The 16,831-nt window shown below is 53.0% G+C and overlaps 9 protein-coding genes across 9 annotated transcripts; 6 read left to right on the plus strand and 3 right to left on the minus strand.

Moving 5' to 3' along the window:
• Positions 1–1,039: 1,039 nt before the first annotated feature.
• Positions 1,040–2,114, plus strand: TERG_02795 (thiazole biosynthetic enzyme, mitochondrial; the record flags this gene model as incomplete). The annotated part of the gene is made up of 2 exons (XM_003235692.1): positions 1,040–1,403; positions 1,459–2,114. 2 exons carry the CDS (start codon positions 1,040–1,042, stop codon positions 2,112–2,114), a joined length of 1,020 nt encoding a protein of 339 aa, XP_003235740.1.
• Positions 2,115–2,384: 270 nt separating this feature from the next.
• Positions 2,385–3,968, minus strand: TERG_02796 (uncharacterized protein; the record flags this gene model as incomplete). Its single annotated transcript, XM_003235693.1, has 1 exon — positions 2,385–3,968. The coding sequence occupies one exon, from the start codon at positions 3,966–3,968 to the stop codon at positions 2,385–2,387; it is 1,584 nt and encodes a 527-aa protein (XP_003235741.1).
• A 701-nt stretch (positions 3,969–4,669) lies between these two features.
• TERG_02797 (uncharacterized protein) lies at positions 4,670–6,528 on the plus strand (the record flags this gene model as incomplete). The annotated part of the gene is made up of 3 exons (XM_003235694.1): positions 4,670–5,294; positions 5,351–5,514; positions 5,587–6,528. 3 exons carry the CDS (start codon positions 4,670–4,672, stop codon positions 6,526–6,528), a joined length of 1,731 nt encoding a protein of 576 aa, XP_003235742.1.
• Positions 6,529–6,726: 198 nt separating this feature from the next.
• Positions 6,727–8,480, minus strand: TERG_02798 (uncharacterized protein; the record flags this gene model as incomplete). Its single annotated transcript, XM_003235695.1, has 5 exons — positions 6,727–6,958; positions 7,020–7,491; positions 7,554–7,899; positions 7,948–8,302; positions 8,407–8,480. The coding sequence occupies 5 exons, from the start codon at positions 8,478–8,480 to the stop codon at positions 6,727–6,729; spliced, it is 1,479 nt and encodes a 492-aa protein (XP_003235743.1).
• A 1,245-nt stretch (positions 8,481–9,725) lies between these two features.
• On the plus strand, positions 9,726–10,869 carry TERG_11896 (uncharacterized protein). Its single transcript, XM_047750938.1, has one exon. It carries the CDS (start codon positions 9,960–9,962, stop codon positions 10,809–10,811), a length of 852 nt encoding a protein of 283 aa, XP_047605739.1. The 5' UTR covers positions 9,726–9,959; the 3' UTR covers positions 10,812–10,869.
• Positions 10,870–11,593: 724 nt separating this feature from the next.
• Positions 11,594–12,152, plus strand: TERG_02800 (conidiation-specific protein 10; the record flags this gene model as incomplete). Its single annotated transcript, XM_047747964.1, has 2 exons — positions 11,594–11,818; positions 11,994–12,152. The coding sequence occupies 2 exons, from the start codon at positions 11,594–11,596 to the stop codon at positions 12,150–12,152; spliced, it is 384 nt and encodes a 127-aa protein (XP_047603935.1).
• A 13-nt stretch (positions 12,153–12,165) lies between these two features.
• Positions 12,166–12,814, minus strand: TERG_02801 (uncharacterized protein; the record flags this gene model as incomplete). The annotated part of the gene is made up of 1 exon (XM_003235698.2): positions 12,166–12,814. Exon 1 carries the CDS (start codon positions 12,676–12,678, stop codon positions 12,166–12,168), a length of 513 nt encoding a protein of 170 aa, XP_003235746.1. The 5' UTR covers positions 12,679–12,814.
• A 508-nt stretch (positions 12,815–13,322) lies between these two features.
• Positions 13,323–15,368, plus strand: TERG_02802 (uncharacterized protein; the record flags this gene model as incomplete). The annotated part of the gene is made up of 1 exon (XM_047747965.1): positions 13,323–15,368. The coding sequence occupies one exon, from the start codon at positions 13,323–13,325 to the stop codon at positions 15,366–15,368; it is 2,046 nt and encodes a 681-aa protein (XP_047603936.1).
• A 655-nt stretch (positions 15,369–16,023) lies between these two features.
• TERG_02803 (uncharacterized protein) lies at positions 16,024–16,521 on the plus strand (the record flags this gene model as incomplete). The annotated part of the gene is made up of 1 exon (XM_003235700.2): positions 16,024–16,521. One exon carries the CDS (start codon positions 16,024–16,026, stop codon positions 16,519–16,521), a length of 498 nt encoding a protein of 165 aa, XP_003235748.2.
• Positions 16,522–16,831: the final 310 nt, after the last annotated feature.

The raw sequence follows: 16,831 nt of genomic DNA on the forward strand, positions 1-16,831 counted from the left end.
TGCCATTATTCCTAGTAACTGATGCAACTACCGCCAGCTTCACCAACCAGGCAGCCAACGCAAATACTGTGAAATAACCCTGATCATACTGGATATCACTAAATCTCTCAACTGCTTAGTGTCACTAAAATGTCTCGAAGCTAGAGCTACACTTATTTAGCGCCCACAGACGGCTACCAATATCGACCCCCCCTACTCATATCTGCCTCTTCACCAGCATCTGCTTCACTGACGGCACCCGGGAAGGCTCCGGCTGGCTCTTGCATGCATTGACCTTGCCTCCCTGTCCCTGTCCACTCGATACAACAGCAAGAAGAATAAGCAAAACTGCCTACCAAATATCCACGGATGGACCAAGGATATCAAACGCCAGCGCAACTCAATATCCCGGATATTCGGATGACTAAACCCCCACCACTTATTTTCTTGCTATAAAAAACCCCGCAGGTCGTTTTCTCCCCGTCTTCTTCTTCTTCTTCTCTTCACCATCGAATACCAACTTCGCAATCGGACAGTTCAGCGTCAATTGCCCTTTGTCTAGCGATAAGATCTCGGTTGAGACTCACAGGTGACACTTCGTCGACTTCCCCCTTTTATCTACCCTTTCGTAGTTACATAGTTACTAACCACCGTATAGAAACAGAACATCAAGACCGGTACATCTCTCCAAGATGGAGGTCATGACTCCCCAGATGCTGGGAAGAATATCCAATAAATGGTCAAGGTATCTCGAATATAACAACTCGTGTGCATGAACCGGTGTTCGTTGTCCTCGATTGTCTTCGTCCTGCATCCAACTCTGCCTCCTCGTGCGGGGGATGGTCCAGAGAGATGCCAGATGCATTGAGGCTTCGTTCTGAAATTATACGGTCCGAACTTGATCTGGATAATACCAGCGAAAGGATCATGCTTCCCCCTTCCCCTCCGTCTCCCTCTGGCTCTATCTCCAGAGGGACGATGAAAGTACTACTGTTGGATCATCTAACCTCGTCTAGTCTTCCGCCATAAACGCTATCAAACGTCAAAAGATTCTGCAAAGATGGTTCCACCACCAACTGCTACTCTTACTGAGACCGTTGCCTCTGTTGGCAATGTTGTCAGAGACAACTTCGCCGGTGAGGGCAACACCCTGGCCCAGGCTGCCCCCGAGGCTGGCTCTGGCTCTGGATACGCCCTGCTGGACGACTTTGCCGGTAAATGGGAGGAGTTCAAGTTTGCTCCCATCCGTGAGAGCCAGGTCTCCCGGGCCATGACCAGCCGTTACTTCAAGGACATGGACACCTACGCCGAGAGCGACATCGTCATCGTCGGTGCTGGCTCCTGCGGTCTCAGCACCGCTTATGTCCTCGGCAAGGCTCGTCCAGATCTCAAGATTGCTTTGATCGAAGCCTCTGTCTCTCCTGGTACGCTGCCGTATTGCATATCACTCTTATAGATGACCAGCTAACGGATGAAAAGGAGGTGGTGCCTGGCTTGGTGGCCAGCTCTTCTCTGCCATGGTCCTCAGAAAGCCTGCCCACCGCTTCCTCGATGACCTGGGTGTCCCGTATGAGGAGGATGCCAGCAACCCAAACCTCGTCGTCATCAAGCATGCCGCCCTCTTCACCTCTACCTTGCTCTCCAAGGTGCTCTCGTTCCCCAACATCAAGCTCTTCAACGCAACCTGTGTCGAGGACCTGATCACCCGTCCGCGCGCCTCTGAGGCCTCGGGCTTCCAGATTGCCGGTGTCGTCACCAACTGGACTCTTGTTACCCAGCACCACGACGACCACTCCTGCATGGACCCCAACACCATCAACGCTCCACTAATCATCAGCACCACCGGCCACGACGGCCCATTCGGTGCTTTCTGTGCCAAGCGTCTTGTTTCTATGTCTGCCCTTGAGAAACTCGGAGGTATGAAGGGACTGGATATGAACTCTGCTGAGGAGGCCATTGTCAAGAACACCCGTGAGGTTACCAAGGGCTTGATCATCGGTGGAATGGAGCTTTCTGAGATTGACGGATGGCACCGTATGGGCCCCATCTTCTCTGCTATGATGCTGAGTGGTCTTAAGGTCGCTGAGGTTGCCCTCGAGGTCTTTGAGGAGCGAAAGAAGGAGTGCTCTGCATAAACATCTGTTCTCATGTATTTATTGACTTGTCACGATGATACCGAATGACGACGGGAGGGAAAATATGTGACTTCGGTCGATGAAAAGAGATGTGGTTGGTCTGTTGAACTTGATCATTCACTTCCCAGGCTTAACTAGTATACGCTCATTAGCAATATTATCTAAATTGTACCCTGCCCTTCATGTTATATATATCATATCATTCGTAAATTCAAGTCATGACGCTTGCCATAAAACAAAACGAGCAAAACGTGGAGGTCGAGAGGTTTATTAGTGAGCACTCTTTTTGGGCGACCTAAGATCCTCCTCTATATCTAGGCCTAGGCCTAATACCGTCCGTCTGGTGTTCTTGATTTCCCACTGGAACTCCTTGAGTGCCCGTATCTCACTACTGACAAATAATCCACCAATTAGACCGTCAATAACGCCGGCAGACAGGCTAAGCGTGCTGACAAGGCAGAGGATAAACGAAACGTATGGATGAGGTGTCCACCATGTTCCAATAAAGCACCCAATGGACACCGCTATCGAGATGAGGAAGTGGCCTAACCTTGCTCGTCGCTGGAACCGTTCTCGTACCATGTAGACAGATATCATATCCAAGACATCATCATATACATCAGCAGATAAGGCAGGGACTGGTTTTTTGGTGACTTCTGGAGGCAGATTAGAGGTCTGTCGTAATATAGCATAATCATTGATGGCTGTGTTGGGGCCAGTGTGACTTTGGATTGGTAAGTAAAGAGATGGAGCATTCTCATCATCATCTGCATCACTGGACGGTTTCCTTTCAGTCCGGCAGACAGGTGGATGGGCTCTGACAACAGTGGCTTCGACTGAAAAGTGATCGCTCAAAGAACAATGAAGTGTTGGGTGACGCTCCATCATGCCCACCCTGGCAGAGTGAATATTCCATTTCCATGACGACGATGAGGATGGGATGACGTCGTCAGTGTGGTTGAGATATGACCCATTCCCTACGAAGATATAATCCAGTCTCTTTGCATATGGGTCTGGTAGACTGCCATCAACACTGATATGGCCCTCTCGAGCCAACCGTTTCTGGTCTTCTTTGGACCACCGCCATGTATTGAAGGCTCCATCACAAGTTGCCCCGTTTTCAAGTATATTAAAGTCTGCACTGGGAATTGGCTTGTTACGCGCAATTTCAACGTCGTCTATGGCTGCACCGATAGACGACTCTGGGCGAAGGTAGCGCCATACATCTGTCACTGGGGCGTGGGCGGTGATCAGGCGATGTGCAAAGGACAAGGGAAGCATGTTGAAATCTCCAAGACCGATAACCAGATGCCCTCTCTCTGCAGCGCCACGCATTAGCTTAGCTATTTCCCACGCCTGGGCCGTGCGGTGGCAGATATAGGAATCGTTCGGCTCCCGCTCATAGGGGGCATGAAGATGCGTACAAAACACCGCAGCAACATCCTTTGAGCCTGGTCCAATCCTTATTCGCGCGTACGCCACTCCCTTGCCCACAAACCAGTCCCCTCGAAAGAAAGCCGTTGGCCGTCCGTTCAGCGGATACTGGAACATACTGCTTTCCTCGATCGGCCATTTCGACAGAATCGCCAATCCTCCACCAAAAATTCCGCTATGGTAGAATTTGCCATAGGGCAGGATGTGTCTAGTTTCGTTGCGGATCGCATTGTAATCTTCCTGGGTCCAGCATTCCTGTAACCCAACTATCTCAGGGGGAAAATCGGCGTTGGCGAGGCGTTTGCCGATCTCCAACAGTCTCTCACGGCGGAACTTGGAGATATACTTCAAGCCCCAGCAGTTGAAGCTGATAATGTTGATTTTATGAGGCGACTCATCGCTATATTGCTGGGTGGCCATGCTGACTGCGCTCCGTAGTATTCCGTGGGAATAGTAATGATGGCGGCTCACAGCGCACGGAACGCGGTCCCCCGCACAAACTGAAACGTACGGGACTTAGCGGCCGCTGTTCAATCCCAAAATTGTTCGATTGTCGGATGAGATGCCTTTCCAGCGTAATTTCAGTGCTTTTCCCTCGCTTCTTCAACACCACTGACATGCAGACATGCAAAGCAACAGATCGAAGTCGTTGTCGTTTTGTTTTCCTTTTCGGGATATCCAAATATTCAAATAGCCGCCTGTCACGTGACGGATCTTGTTCCGTGGATCCATCAAACTCTACTCCGTACGGGTAACAAGATAGAAAGCATCAGCAGTAGTAGAGTTATGTGATTCAACTCGGCATAACGTGTAACTAAAATATTATTTATGCCCTGCTTGATACGTTTTTTTTTCTCCAACACTTAACGCCCATTTCAGCCGTTTTCGACCTGATTATGTAAGATCTTTATTCCAGCCCTGGAGAGCCTCATATCAGGTGACACAAATAATGATTAACTCACCGCCTTCAGAGACCTCAGTACTATTGGCTAGTCGCTGATAAAGCTTAATTCTGCCACTATCAAAGATTGAAATTCCTCAGGAAAACAAGCAAAAAGGGCGACGAAAAGACTAGGAAAAGGAGAAGAAGGAGAGACAAGGCGAAGGAAGAGGCAACAGACATGGGCGACGAGATTCCTCCGACCAAAAAGCGCAGATTGGACGATGGTAGCCCTCGACCTACAGACGGCTGTTCGTCAGAGGAGCTCGGGAGAGACACGGATACTGGCCTGCGAAGAGCCAGCCCGGAGAGAGACTCCCGGCCACAATCGCCGAGCCACCGCTCTCCGAAGTTGAATAAAAGCTCGTCAAGGTCGCGGAGTGCGTCAGGTAGTGATGACGAGCTTGCTGGGAGTGTAAAGGCTCCCTGGCGGTCTCGGTCGGGGCCCCGTTCACGGTCACATTCACATTCGCGGTCCTCCTCATGGTCACCACGATCAAGGTCCAGATCGCAGTCTCAGACTCGTTCTCGCGGTACAAGGAGCAGATCGACGTCTACAACGAAGGAGAGGGAAGCGCAAGAGTCTGATCGTGGGTCAGCGAATGACCGGGAATACAGCGAGAGTGAATCGGAGAATGAAGACCAAGCAACTCGAAGTCGTCAGCAAACTCCCAAGCAGACCATGGCTCCACCACTGCCTCAGCCTGAATGCCTTCGTTATAAGGAGAAATTCGTGCTAAAGGGGCATCAGCGAGGCGTTTCTGCAGTGAAGTTTTCGCCTGATGGGACGATGCTAGCAAGTTGCTGTAAGAAAAAACCTTTCCTTTTGACGACTGATACTTTACTAATTTATCTTTAATAGCTGCCGATGCTACGATAAAAATATGGAATACAGCTACGGGGACTCTGGTTCATACTTTTGAGGGGCATCTGGCGGGTATATCTACTATATCTTGGAGTCCAGACGGGGAAACAATTGCGTCAGGGTCGGATGATAAGTCAATACGGCTTTGGGATGTGATGACGGTTTGTACACATCTATACACAAATTACTACTATTATACAGCTTACCTGGGTACTAAATATGGACGTTTACAGGGCAAGCTGTATCCAAATCCGTTTGTCGGCCATCACAACTACGTCTACTCGATCGCCTTCTCGCCCAAGGGAAACATGCTGGTTAGCGGTTCATATGACGAAGCAGTTTTCATCTGGGATGTACGATCTGCCCGAATCATGCGCTCTCTGCCTGCACACTCAGATCCCGTCGCGGGCGTCGACTTTGTTCGAGACGGCACGCTTATAGTCTCCTGCGCCGGTGACGGTCTGATTCGAATATGGGATTCGGCAAGCGGACAGTGTCTGCGCACGCTTGTTCACGAAGATAACCCACCAGTTGCATCAGTAAAATTTTCACCGAACGGTAAATTCATCCTGGCCTGGTCCTTGGATGGATGTGTTCGGTTATGGGATTATGTGGATGGACGATGCATAAAGACATATCAGGGCCACATCAATGAAAAGTACAGCATGGCAGGCACATTCGGGCTGTATGGACATCGACGATCCTCCACTTCTCAAAAACTTCCCAAAGAGCAGCAGGCAAACGTTGAAAAGGAGTACGCTTATGCAGCGAGCGGGAGTGAAGACGGCAGGATAATATGCTGGGACGTGATAAGCAAAAAGACGCTGTTGGAATTGACGGGTCATTCTGACGTTGTCCTAGGGGTAGATGCCTTCTCGCCGCCCACAATGGACCAGAAGAGGCTTATGGCAAGCTGTGGGTTGGACCAGACAGTTAGGATATGGGAAGAAATCGAGGATACAGGAGAGGCGAGAATAGAAGAAACAGCTTTGAAAGTTGTACAAGGGGAAGGAAGCCCGGTGGAAAAGGCAGAAAATGAAGATGCATCGATGAACACTGGGGAAGCGCCCGAGATCAAGGGTGATAATGACGGCTCAGATATGCAAGAGCAAACTTCTGTGATGAAGAAGACTAGCAACGACAAGGACAGCGATGGTGATTTGGTTATGGGATAGAACAACATCAGCCATGATCGTTGTATAGGGTTATGAACATGGCCATGATACTGTATATTAGCGTCGTATCGCATATTCGTGATATATTCATCGGGGATATATACATCCAGCTAATTCATTTACACGGTGACCAGCGCCAACAACCGCATAAGTTATCAAATAAGAGGAGGCATATGCATATAGGGAGTGAGAGCATATCTAAGCGTATTCGATGATTTCAGCGTTCTGCTTACCGTCTTTGGCGTTCATGCCAGCGGCTTTATTCTTCGCGGCCTCAGACTCGATCTGCTCCTCAGTGACCAGCCCCGCCACTCTGGCTTGCTCTTCGACGCTTAACGGCGCAATAACATTCTCTTCCGTGAAATAGTTGGTCTCCTTGACGTAGATGACCAAGACATACACCATACCGATGACCCCAATCACATATAGTCTATCGTCGTCAGTGCTATAGCCAATATCAATATATGGACAAGCAAGAGCAACAGACTTACGAGAACTGGAGAGACAGCTGGCCTACAAAGGGCACATTTTGAGCAGCCATGACAAAAGAAAGGCAGATTCCTAAGCTGAGAGTCCCTTTGAAGACTCCTCCAAACTGAGCCAGCTTCGACGGATCATTGGTAAGGGCACTGACAACCCATTCGATAGTCATCTGGTAGGCAGCGTAAATGGCACCAAAGAGGAGGAAGAGAGCAAACATGCCGCCGAACTCTGGATCGGTCCAGTCCTTTGCTTGTGGTTTCTTGAGGCTGCCAATGTGGTTGATATCAAGCCATGCATAGAGACCCGCGCTGGCACCGAGAGATACGGCGGCGATGAAGGCTACACCGGCAAATCCTCTGGTCTTGCGGCTCTTGACCTGGCGATTATCGAGGATAAAGACCATGACCCAGGGCATGAAAATCTGGATAGAGTGAAAGGCCAGGTTGTTTAATGACCGGGTCCTCAGGTTGAAGTAGAACGCTCCAGCACACATGTTAGCATACTAGGGCGCCTAGCTCAGCATGCGATGAAATCACACATACCATTGATACTGCTGACCAAGGCAAGGCCCATTTCACAGCCTAGGATGGCAGGGAAAAGAATGAACATCCGAGGGTCAAAGAAGGCCCTGGCCATGGACTTGAGCTCGGTAGACAGCTTGGTCGGCTTGAAGATGGCAATATGGGTCCCATCCTTGCGGACGACCTTCTGCGGATCGACAAGGAAGAAGAGAGCCAGGAAAAAGGGCAGACAGTGGATAGCTGTGAATGTCCCGTAGACAGCGCTCGAGACGCCCACGGCCTTTTGCTGGTGGAAATTGGCTGCGAAGGCGATGATGGCGCCCACAGTTGCGCCGGTTGACCGCAGCATCCACTGGATACTGATGAACTAGATACCGTCAGCGTGCACCCATTGCTCCTTATGCATGGGGAGTACCTTTGCTTTGTCCTTTTCCTGGGGATAGGCAAACTGGATGAAGGCTGCCGCCGTCCACAGGGGGCCGCACAGGGAGCCCAGGAGGGCCCCGGCTAACAGGGGGAACCAGCTGTGGCCTGTACGGTCGTAGTACCAGAGGCCAGCGACGTACAGCGGGTATCCTATCGAGCCCAGCATGACGCTCTTCTTGGGCTTGAGAATGTTGAGCAGCGAGCCGCCGAACCAGCCGCACAGCGCAAAGAGGCCGTACAAGATGACATTGGTCAACGAAGCAACCTGCGCAGAGCTCGGCTTGCCTCCGCCGGCTCCCAGGCCTATGACGGCGACGTAGATGCCGGGAGCACAGAAGAGGACCCTTGAGCAGTCAGCGTTTGGTATCTAGCATATATACTTATGGTATGTTTATGTTATGGTGTAAAGGAGCGGGTCAGGGGTAAATCGAGGCGACCAGAAACTTACCATCCCATGATGAAGTTCTGGGTTTCAGGCCGGTTGAGCCGTAGAAGACTCTCCATCTTTGTTGTGAAGCCCATCTTGGATGAAGATGGAAGTACACCGATAGATGTACAAGGTGTATACAGCGTGGAGGAGTGCCTGATATATATAGCAGCCATGGAGATATGGGGTCTCTCCCCGCGTACCCCAGAATCTTGCAGCAGCTAACGAGTATAACAGCGCAAGGATTGGCCAGAATGCCTCTCCACCGGGCCCATCCGTACTCGACAGACTTGGACGACGTGAGAGACGAGAAAAGAACATGATGTTTGCCGAAACAAACGCTTTACCGAGAGATACGAGGCAGGTCGAGCATCTCTGAGATTTTGAGTGCTGACAGCAGCTTGCCAGGAGCTTGGCTGATGCTTGAGTGCTGCTTGTTGTCTCATTGGCATGCTATTATTGCACTTATTCATACCATGCTGGCGGTGCTGATAAGTTAACTAGCAAACTAGGAGCTGTGGCTGGCCGGGATGATTCCGAGATAAAGACAGCCTTCGGCTTTAGAGTGCGGGAGATTGATAGGGGGTATATCTAGCCGGCCAACCCCAGACAACAACAGCCTGTTTCCTTTTGATAGATCAACTGTGAGACTATTTTGTATTACACTAAATACCTAGGAGAGTCATCAGGGGGGATCAATATGTACAGAGAAAAGAGACAGAAGGAAAGCTTCAGCACTGCTGGAATCGAGGTCATGATCAAATGAGCAAGGGAATAGAAAAGAGTAACGGAATAAAGGGAAATGGAAAGAGAAAGAAACAAAGCCATTATAGGAGGTATTCGCCGTCGCCAACTCGCTCGCAGAGGTCCTTGAGCATCCTGCCGCCCCATTCAAAGTCGTCCAGCTCGAGATAGACCTGAGCACTTCCGCGAGCCCACCAGGAGCCCTGGAAGAAGAAGACAGGCATGAGTGTCTCGTACTCGGTGGCCATCTTGCGCATGATCCAGTCGCTGACACGAAACTGCACACCTGGCTTGCTCCTGACGGCATACCAGCCCTCCGGGAGCGGGTTTTCATCACTATGACCGGCATCTAGCTTCAGGGGCAGGAGAACGTTGGTCATACAGCAGGCCGACACGCTCTGGGACTTGTTATCCAGAACTTTTGTGCCCAGTATGTTGGCCATGAGCGAACCGGCTGCCCGGGCCAGGTTAACGCAATATGTCCGGATGGCCTTTTCACCGCCGCATACTTCCTGGCGCCAGCGGATCGACTCGGGAATGCAGAGGTAGCCGAAGTTGTCCATGGGAGCGACGAATTCAAAGTTGTACACGAAGGGAGTCTTTCCGCTGGCCAGAGCCTGAGCCAGCTTGCCGTCGACTTTGCCCTGCTCAATGTCCGCAGTGGGGATGAAGCCGTGGCTCAGGGGCAGAGTGCTGCGAATCATCCACTGGTTGCGAGCAGCAACATATAATGCAGCACAACCACGGGGTACGAACAGCCATTTGTGACAGCAGGTGACAAAGAAGTCAGGGTCAAGAGCAGCCAGGTCGATCTTCATGTGTCCAGCAGCATGAGCGCCGTCGACAAAGCTCATCACACCCTCTTTCCGACAAAGAGCAACCAGCCGTTCAAACGGGAGCCTGATGGCGGGCGTGGACGAGATGGTATCAAAGATACCCAGACGGGGACGACGCCCAGCATCCCTGGAAGCCTGGATGCCCTGTCTGAAGAGCTCTACAACCTCGTCGTCCTCGAGCGGGTAGTTGAGCTGGACCTGGCGGGTTCTGACCAGCCCCTGGCTCAACTCGCCGACGTAGCCAGTCATCTTGCCCAATGGCGCAAAGATGATGCTGACCTGGATAATCTCGTCAAGGCCGTCTTCGTTCCAGACGAAGTTACGCATGATGGTGTTGGAGGCCGTGGAGCCGTTGGCGACCAGCACGATGTTGTCTGGGTCAGCGTTGAGCAGGTCTGCCACGGCCTCGCGCGACTTGTCCAACCATGCAGGAAACTCGTATTTGGAGAAAGAGCAGGGCCGACCCTCACAGCGTCTACGCAGCTCATGAGCCTTGTTCAAGATGGCTGTGGGCACGGTGCCAAAGGAGCCTATCCTGTTGTCAGTCTATACATTCATACGTCATTGATTGACTGGTTACTGGGCAGTACCGTTGTTGAGCTCGGTGTAAGTTGGGTCGATGGAGAAGTGCTTGAGCATTTCGCGTCCAAAGGGAGTTCGCTCATAGCGAGAACGTGGTGGTTCGATGCTACCCATGACAGTGATACGATAGTCAAAATGTTGTTGGAAATGTTATTATTGTTGATGTTGATGTTGATGATTATGATGTTGGACGTTGGATACAATGGGAGATACAGCTTGGTAGACAGACAGATCGACGATGGGCTTCATCTCCAACCGTCCTGACAGCCCCCTTTATATGCCCGTTTCTCCAACTAGTTGCTCCATCCACCGCCTTCCCCAGACTCGCCGGGCCGTAGAATGAACTGGTCTGGCTATGACAAATAGCGGTGGGCTAGGTCGAGCATCCTGATCCCTCATTCCTCATCCTCATCACACGGCCTTTGCACCCCACGGGGCAGAGGACAGAAAGGGGAAACCTTTTGCAAGCAGACTGGGGAAGAAAAATTCAAACATCCCGCGATTCTGGTACGTAATTGTGAGCTGGTCGACCGAGAAGGGGGGCGGGCGAGCTACAGTCTCTGCCCGGTGTTCTAATCCCCTTGTCATGCCATTATTATTGACGGAGAGAGTGTCGACCTGTTCACTTGTCTCATTTGTCCAGTGAGAGGGCGGGAGGATGTAACTGGAACTGCTCCGCAACGTAAAGAGGGAGATCCCCTGTCCACTTGGTAGAAATTAAGAGTTGTGATGGGTTAATATCAAAATGCTGATATAACCAAACGATAGCAGTGACATCCCTGCCTATACAGCTTCACGTGAAATGCGGGTATTAGGTCCCTGTCGACGAGAGCTTTTGAAAATGCTTGATCGGATGCATCGACGATAAGAGGAGGTTGCCAGCTCGCCAGCAAGGAGCTCAGGCTGCAACAAACTGTGTTTTCGTGGCAGGGTAGGTCGATTGGACTCCTGGGCTGCGGGCCCCGATGACAGAATCATGACGATAGACCAGGGAGAGATATGACCTCATCTCGCCCCCCTGGCCGTGTATATATAGCAGATTCGACATGCCGGAGCAGAAAAGAGGAGAAGCCCATGCTGAACAAACAGTCGAAGACTTGTCAAAGGGGACTATCAACATCAAGTATCTGATTTCACAAGAATTTGCCATGGCAGACTACAACCCGGCCAACTTTGCCAACCGGCCGCAGGAGGAGGTCGAGGAGATTGCCAGGAAGGGCGGCCAAAGCAGCCACAGCAGCGGCTTCGCCAGCATGGACCCTGACAAGCAGGTGTGTCGTCTCTCCTTTTCTCCCTTGTATTAGCTGTAGTTTTCTATATTGGTGTCTCTGTTTGATACTCCGTGATGCGCTGTCTCTCTCTCATTCATCATGAGACGGATACCCCCTGGCCAGCGTCTGTTCTCTCGCCCGAGGCCATGGCTAATATACCTATACACGAGGCTAGCGTGACATCTCGTCCAAGGGTGGAAAAGCATCCGGCGGGTCCTTCGAGCCCGGAAGCGAGCGAGCCAGGGAGGCCGGGCGGAAGGGTGGAAAAGTCGCAGGAGGCGGCAGCAGGATGGTCGACGAGGACGAGGAGGACCTCTTGCAGGCCGAGGACTAGTCACAAAATGCCATTATTCTCTTTCGTCTCTGCTCTGTGTCTCTGCCGTAGTCTGTATATCTGCTGTAGTCGTAGTCGTCGAAGTGGTCTGAATATCTGTTGTTGTTGTTGTTGTTGTAGCCGCAGTAGCAGCATCACCGCCGCCGCCACCACCGTCGCTATCAATGCGATGCAGCTCCCGCCGGCCTTCCCTGGCGACTCGACGACGGAAGCCCGCGTTGTACAGCGCATTGCGGACGGCGAACTGGCCCACGCCCAGCTGCAGGACGGTCGCGAGCTCGAGATACGAGAGCTGGCGGTTCTCGGGCGACGCACACACATACTCGACCAGCCGGTTGACCTGCGCCCGCGACAGCTGCGACGGCCGGCCGGTGCGTCGCTTGGGCGTCGGATCGCCAGACTCGCATGTCCACTGGACCTGGCGGTGCGTGATGCCCTTGCGCTCGGCGATTTCTTTGTACGTGAGGCCCTGCGCGCGCAGCCTAAGGATGTCTGCCCGCGATTCCTTCGACAGGTGTCTGGCCATGCTGGCGACGGCGAGGGGCCCAGCAAGCAGTCTGCGAGGAGGCCGGACAGCAGGACAGCAGGATTCAGGATTCAGGATAGAGGATGCCGGATTAACAGGGGTCGGGAGGCAGCGAGCAGGCGGGCGTTGCTTGGATAATGCTCATGGGAGCTGCTGGCGGGCGTTGCTGCAGCTTTTGCGAGCTGGCGATGGCGACGCTGTGTCGGCCGTACGCAAGTTTTGTTAATCCGCCGCGGGTTTGGGGCCGGCGTTCTGCGTGGCGACTAACGTTATTTACGTACGACGGCCACGCCCCGGGCATAGCTGCAGCCGATCTTTTTTTATATCTCGAGACGGGGACGCTTCGACTGCGCTGCGATGGCCGATGACGCTGCGGCCAGCCAGGATCGCCGGCGAGACGGGCTTGCTGGCCAATGGGCGGCGGCTGCCCCGGGTTTTGGCCCCCCTGCTGGCCATCACACGACGGGGGGGGGGGGAAGCTGGAGGGCAGGACGACCGTATAGTTACAACACATCGACCAGCACCAGCGCTGCGCGCAAAGCTGGCCGCTTAGCCGTCGCATCCTGGCGATGATGTGATCGAGTCAACCTTGCGGGCTCTTGCTGTCTGTTCTCTGGACGCTGCATCACGGATATCCAGCAGCCATGGATGATATCAAACCGGCCCCAGCTGGTACATACAGCAAATACGCCAAAACAGCGGCAGCAACAGCAGCAGCAGCAGACGCAGCAGACGCAGCAGAAGCAGACTATGGCGTCGAATCTAAGCGCGAGCTCGAGCAGAGGAATGTCGGCAGCCTGCAGCGGCGACTCAAGGCCCGCCACATCCAGTTCCTGGCCCTGTCCGGCGCTATAGGGACGGGCCTCTTCGTGGGCAGCGGCCAGGTGCTCTCGCTGGCCGGGCCCCTCTCTGCCTTTCTCGCCTACCTCATCACGGGCGCGAACCTGTACGCTGTCATTACCAGCCTGGGCGAGATGGCCACCTGGCTGCCGCTGCCGGGTGCGGTTCCGGTGTATGCAGCTCGATATGTCGACCCTGCGTTGGGCTTCACCTTGGGCTGGAACTACTGGTACCAGCTCGCCATCGGGGTGCCCATCGAGATCAGCGCCAGCGTGCTGGTCATCGACTACTGGCCAAACCCCGTCCCCAAATGGGCGTGGATCACCATCTTCCTGGTGCTGCTGGTGCTGCTCAACTGCCTGCCCGTCAGCTACTATGGCGAGGCCGAGTTCGTCTTTGGAGCCATCAAGCTCACCACCATCGTCGGCCTGATCATCCTCATGTTTGTCATCATGCTGGGGGGCTCGCCTACCCATGACCGCATAGGCTTTCGATACTGGCGCAGCCCGGGCCCCATGGCCGCCTACCTCCAGCCAGGCGCCCTGGGCAGGTTCCTTGCCTTCTGGAAGGTCTTCATACAAGCCACCTTCAGCTACGGTGGCAGCGAGATGGTCGTCATCGCTGCAGGCGAGACCCAAAACCCGCGCTACAACATCCCCAAGGCCGTCCGCCGCGTGTTCTGGCGCATCCTGCTCTTCTACGTGCTTGCCATCTTTCTCGTTGGCATGTGTGTCTCGTCCGAGGACCGCAGGCTGCTCAATGCTCTCCGCACCGGTGCTCCAGGGGTCGGTGCCAGCCCCTTTGTCATTGCAATTGCAAACGGCGGCATCCCCGTCCTGCCACACATCATCAACGCTGTCGTTCTGTCATCTGCCTTCTCTGCTGGCAACACTTTCTTCTACGCGGCCACTCGAGTCCTCTATGCCACTGCCCTGGACCGCAAAGCTCCCGCATTCCTCCGCTTCGAGCGGCTTGGTGTCCCGTACGCCTGCGTCGGCGTGACCACCGCCCTCAGCCTGCTCGTCTACCTCAACATCTCCTCTAGTGCGAGCGAGGTCTTCTTCTGGATAAGTAACATCTCCTCCGTCAGTACTCTCCTGGTCTGGGCCTCCATCTCAATCACCTACATCCGCTTCTACCACGGCATGGCGAGCCAGGGCATCCCGCGCTCCGCCCTTCCTTATCGTTCCCCTTTCCAACCCTATCTTGCCTGGTTTGCGGTTACTTTCTGCGCTGTTGTGGCCCTTTTCAACGGATTTGATGCCTTTTTCCCCGGTAAATTCAGTGCAAAGACGTTCATTCCCCCTTATATAAACATACCCATCTTCGCTACCTTGTTTCTCAGCTACAAGTTTATATACCGTACCCGGCTCGTCCCGCTGCACGAGATGGACTTTTTCTCCGGCAAGGAGCATGCTGATCGGCTCGAGAGCACATGGGTCAAGCCTGTTGCAAAGAATTTCCTACGTAGGTGGCTGCTCTACTTTACTGTCTCACAGGACTCCTTTGTGTCTCACCATGAGGCGTTTTACTTATATGACGCTGATTCGGCCTGCCGTGCCCTCATACTTAGAGCGTATCTGGTTTTGGATTGCTTGATCGTAGTAGTAGGCCGAACAGTAAATACCGGCCAGCATCTGTACTGTGTCTCCCCGCTACTATCTAGCACCTCTGCTTTAGGGCGTTCCCTAGTTACCATGCTTACCAATCACCTACCTTCTTCCGCCCAGCTCCCACAAGCTCTCAACCTCCACTATCCAATCTGTCCCTCTTTTATCTCCTTTATAACTCCAATCTACCCCTTATCCCCATTCAAAGAACGTTTCTTATATCCGGATGCTGACAAATGAAAACAAAACCTCACTCTTATTGGTCAGCGGAGTTATGGCGGACTTTGGGCGGAAGGCGAGGATAGCTGGCAGAAAAGACGCTGAAGCCGGAGTTGGAGATATAAAAAAACACGTAGGAGACGGCGAGGCGGGCGGTGTAGAAGTCGAAGATAGCTTCATAGTCATTTGCCATAGCTATATTTATTGTCCTATTGTCAAGTCCGGCCAAAAATGTCCAAGGTGTGGTTGATTACAGGGTGCTCGAGCGGGTTCGGCAGAGAGATCGCCCTCGCAGCAGCCAGACGGGGAGACACCGTGGTAGCCACAGCTCGCAACATATCCAAGATCGAAGACCTCGAGAAGCTCAGCCTCAGAATCATCAATAAAAGACTCGACGTGCTGGACAGTGACGAGCAGATGAAAGAGACTATCGCGGACGTCGTCAAAACCGTAGGGCGTATTGATATATTGGTCAACAATGCAGGCTACATCCTGGAGGGCGCCATCGAGGAATGCAGGTACGTGCTGACGCCCAGCAAGATCAGACCCCCCAACTGCATATGCACAATGCCCACGGGATTGGCACTGACATCATCACAGCACGGACGAGGTGCAGAAGTGCTTTGCCACAAACGTCTTCAGCCAGTTGACAGTTATCAGAGCTGTGGCTCCGTACATGCGAGCCCAGGGTAGCGGTACCATCGCTAATCTGGGCTCGATTGGCGGCTGGCACGGCTCGGCGTCGATGGGCGTATACTGCGCCACCAAGGCTGCAATCGCCATGCACACGGAAGCTCTCAAGGGCGAGCTCGCACCCTTTGGTATCGACGTCACTTGTATCGAGCCGGGATACTTCCGCACCAGCTTCCTCACAAGCGGGAACAGGACCGTTGCTCAGAACAGGATCCCCGAGCTGTCCTCGACCACGGACCAGGCAAAGGGCCTGCTGGACGCGTACAACAAGAAACAGCCCGGTGATCCCGTCAAGGGTGCAGCTCTCATTGTCCAGGCCTTGACCAAGTCGGGGGTATGCGAGGGGCGGGAGCTGCCGATGAGGTTGCCGCTGGGCAAGGATGCCATCCGCTTCATCAACGAGGACTTGAGGAGGAACAAACAGGTTCTGGACGACTGGGAGGGCACCGTCTCCTCTACAAACTGCGATGATGTCGAGTAGTCTAGCAATAATCAGCAATCTTTATCATTAATGACTTTCCTTCTTCTCCTCTCCCTGCTGCCGTGGGTGGTTTCTATTTAATACCAGCATGAGTCCAGTAGTAACAGATCAGCTAGTTACTCACTTATCTCCCTTAGAGCCAGCATCACACAACACACTCGACTACCATACACTGTCCCTGCAACCGTCTCTCGTCTGTATTTTCACCATCTTCTTCTCACCGTCGCGTCTTCTTGTCTGCTTCTTGTCTTTTCTCTTCGTTTTTTTGCCTTTAACGCCGAAGCACTCTGCTGACTAAGCGCTTCGGGCC

Source organism: Trichophyton rubrum (genome assembly GCF_000151425.1).
Source record: "Trichophyton rubrum CBS 118892 genomic scaffold supercont2.3, whole genome shotgun sequence".
Classification (NCBI taxonomy): Eukaryota; Fungi; Ascomycota; class Eurotiomycetes; order Onygenales; family Arthrodermataceae; genus Trichophyton; species Trichophyton rubrum.

Excerpts from the sequence above, each read along its gene's own strand:
- TERG_11896 (XM_047750938.1), top strand. The coding sequence starts at position 9,960 with ATGAGCGCCGTCGACAAAGCTCATCACACCCTCTTTCCGACAAAGAGC.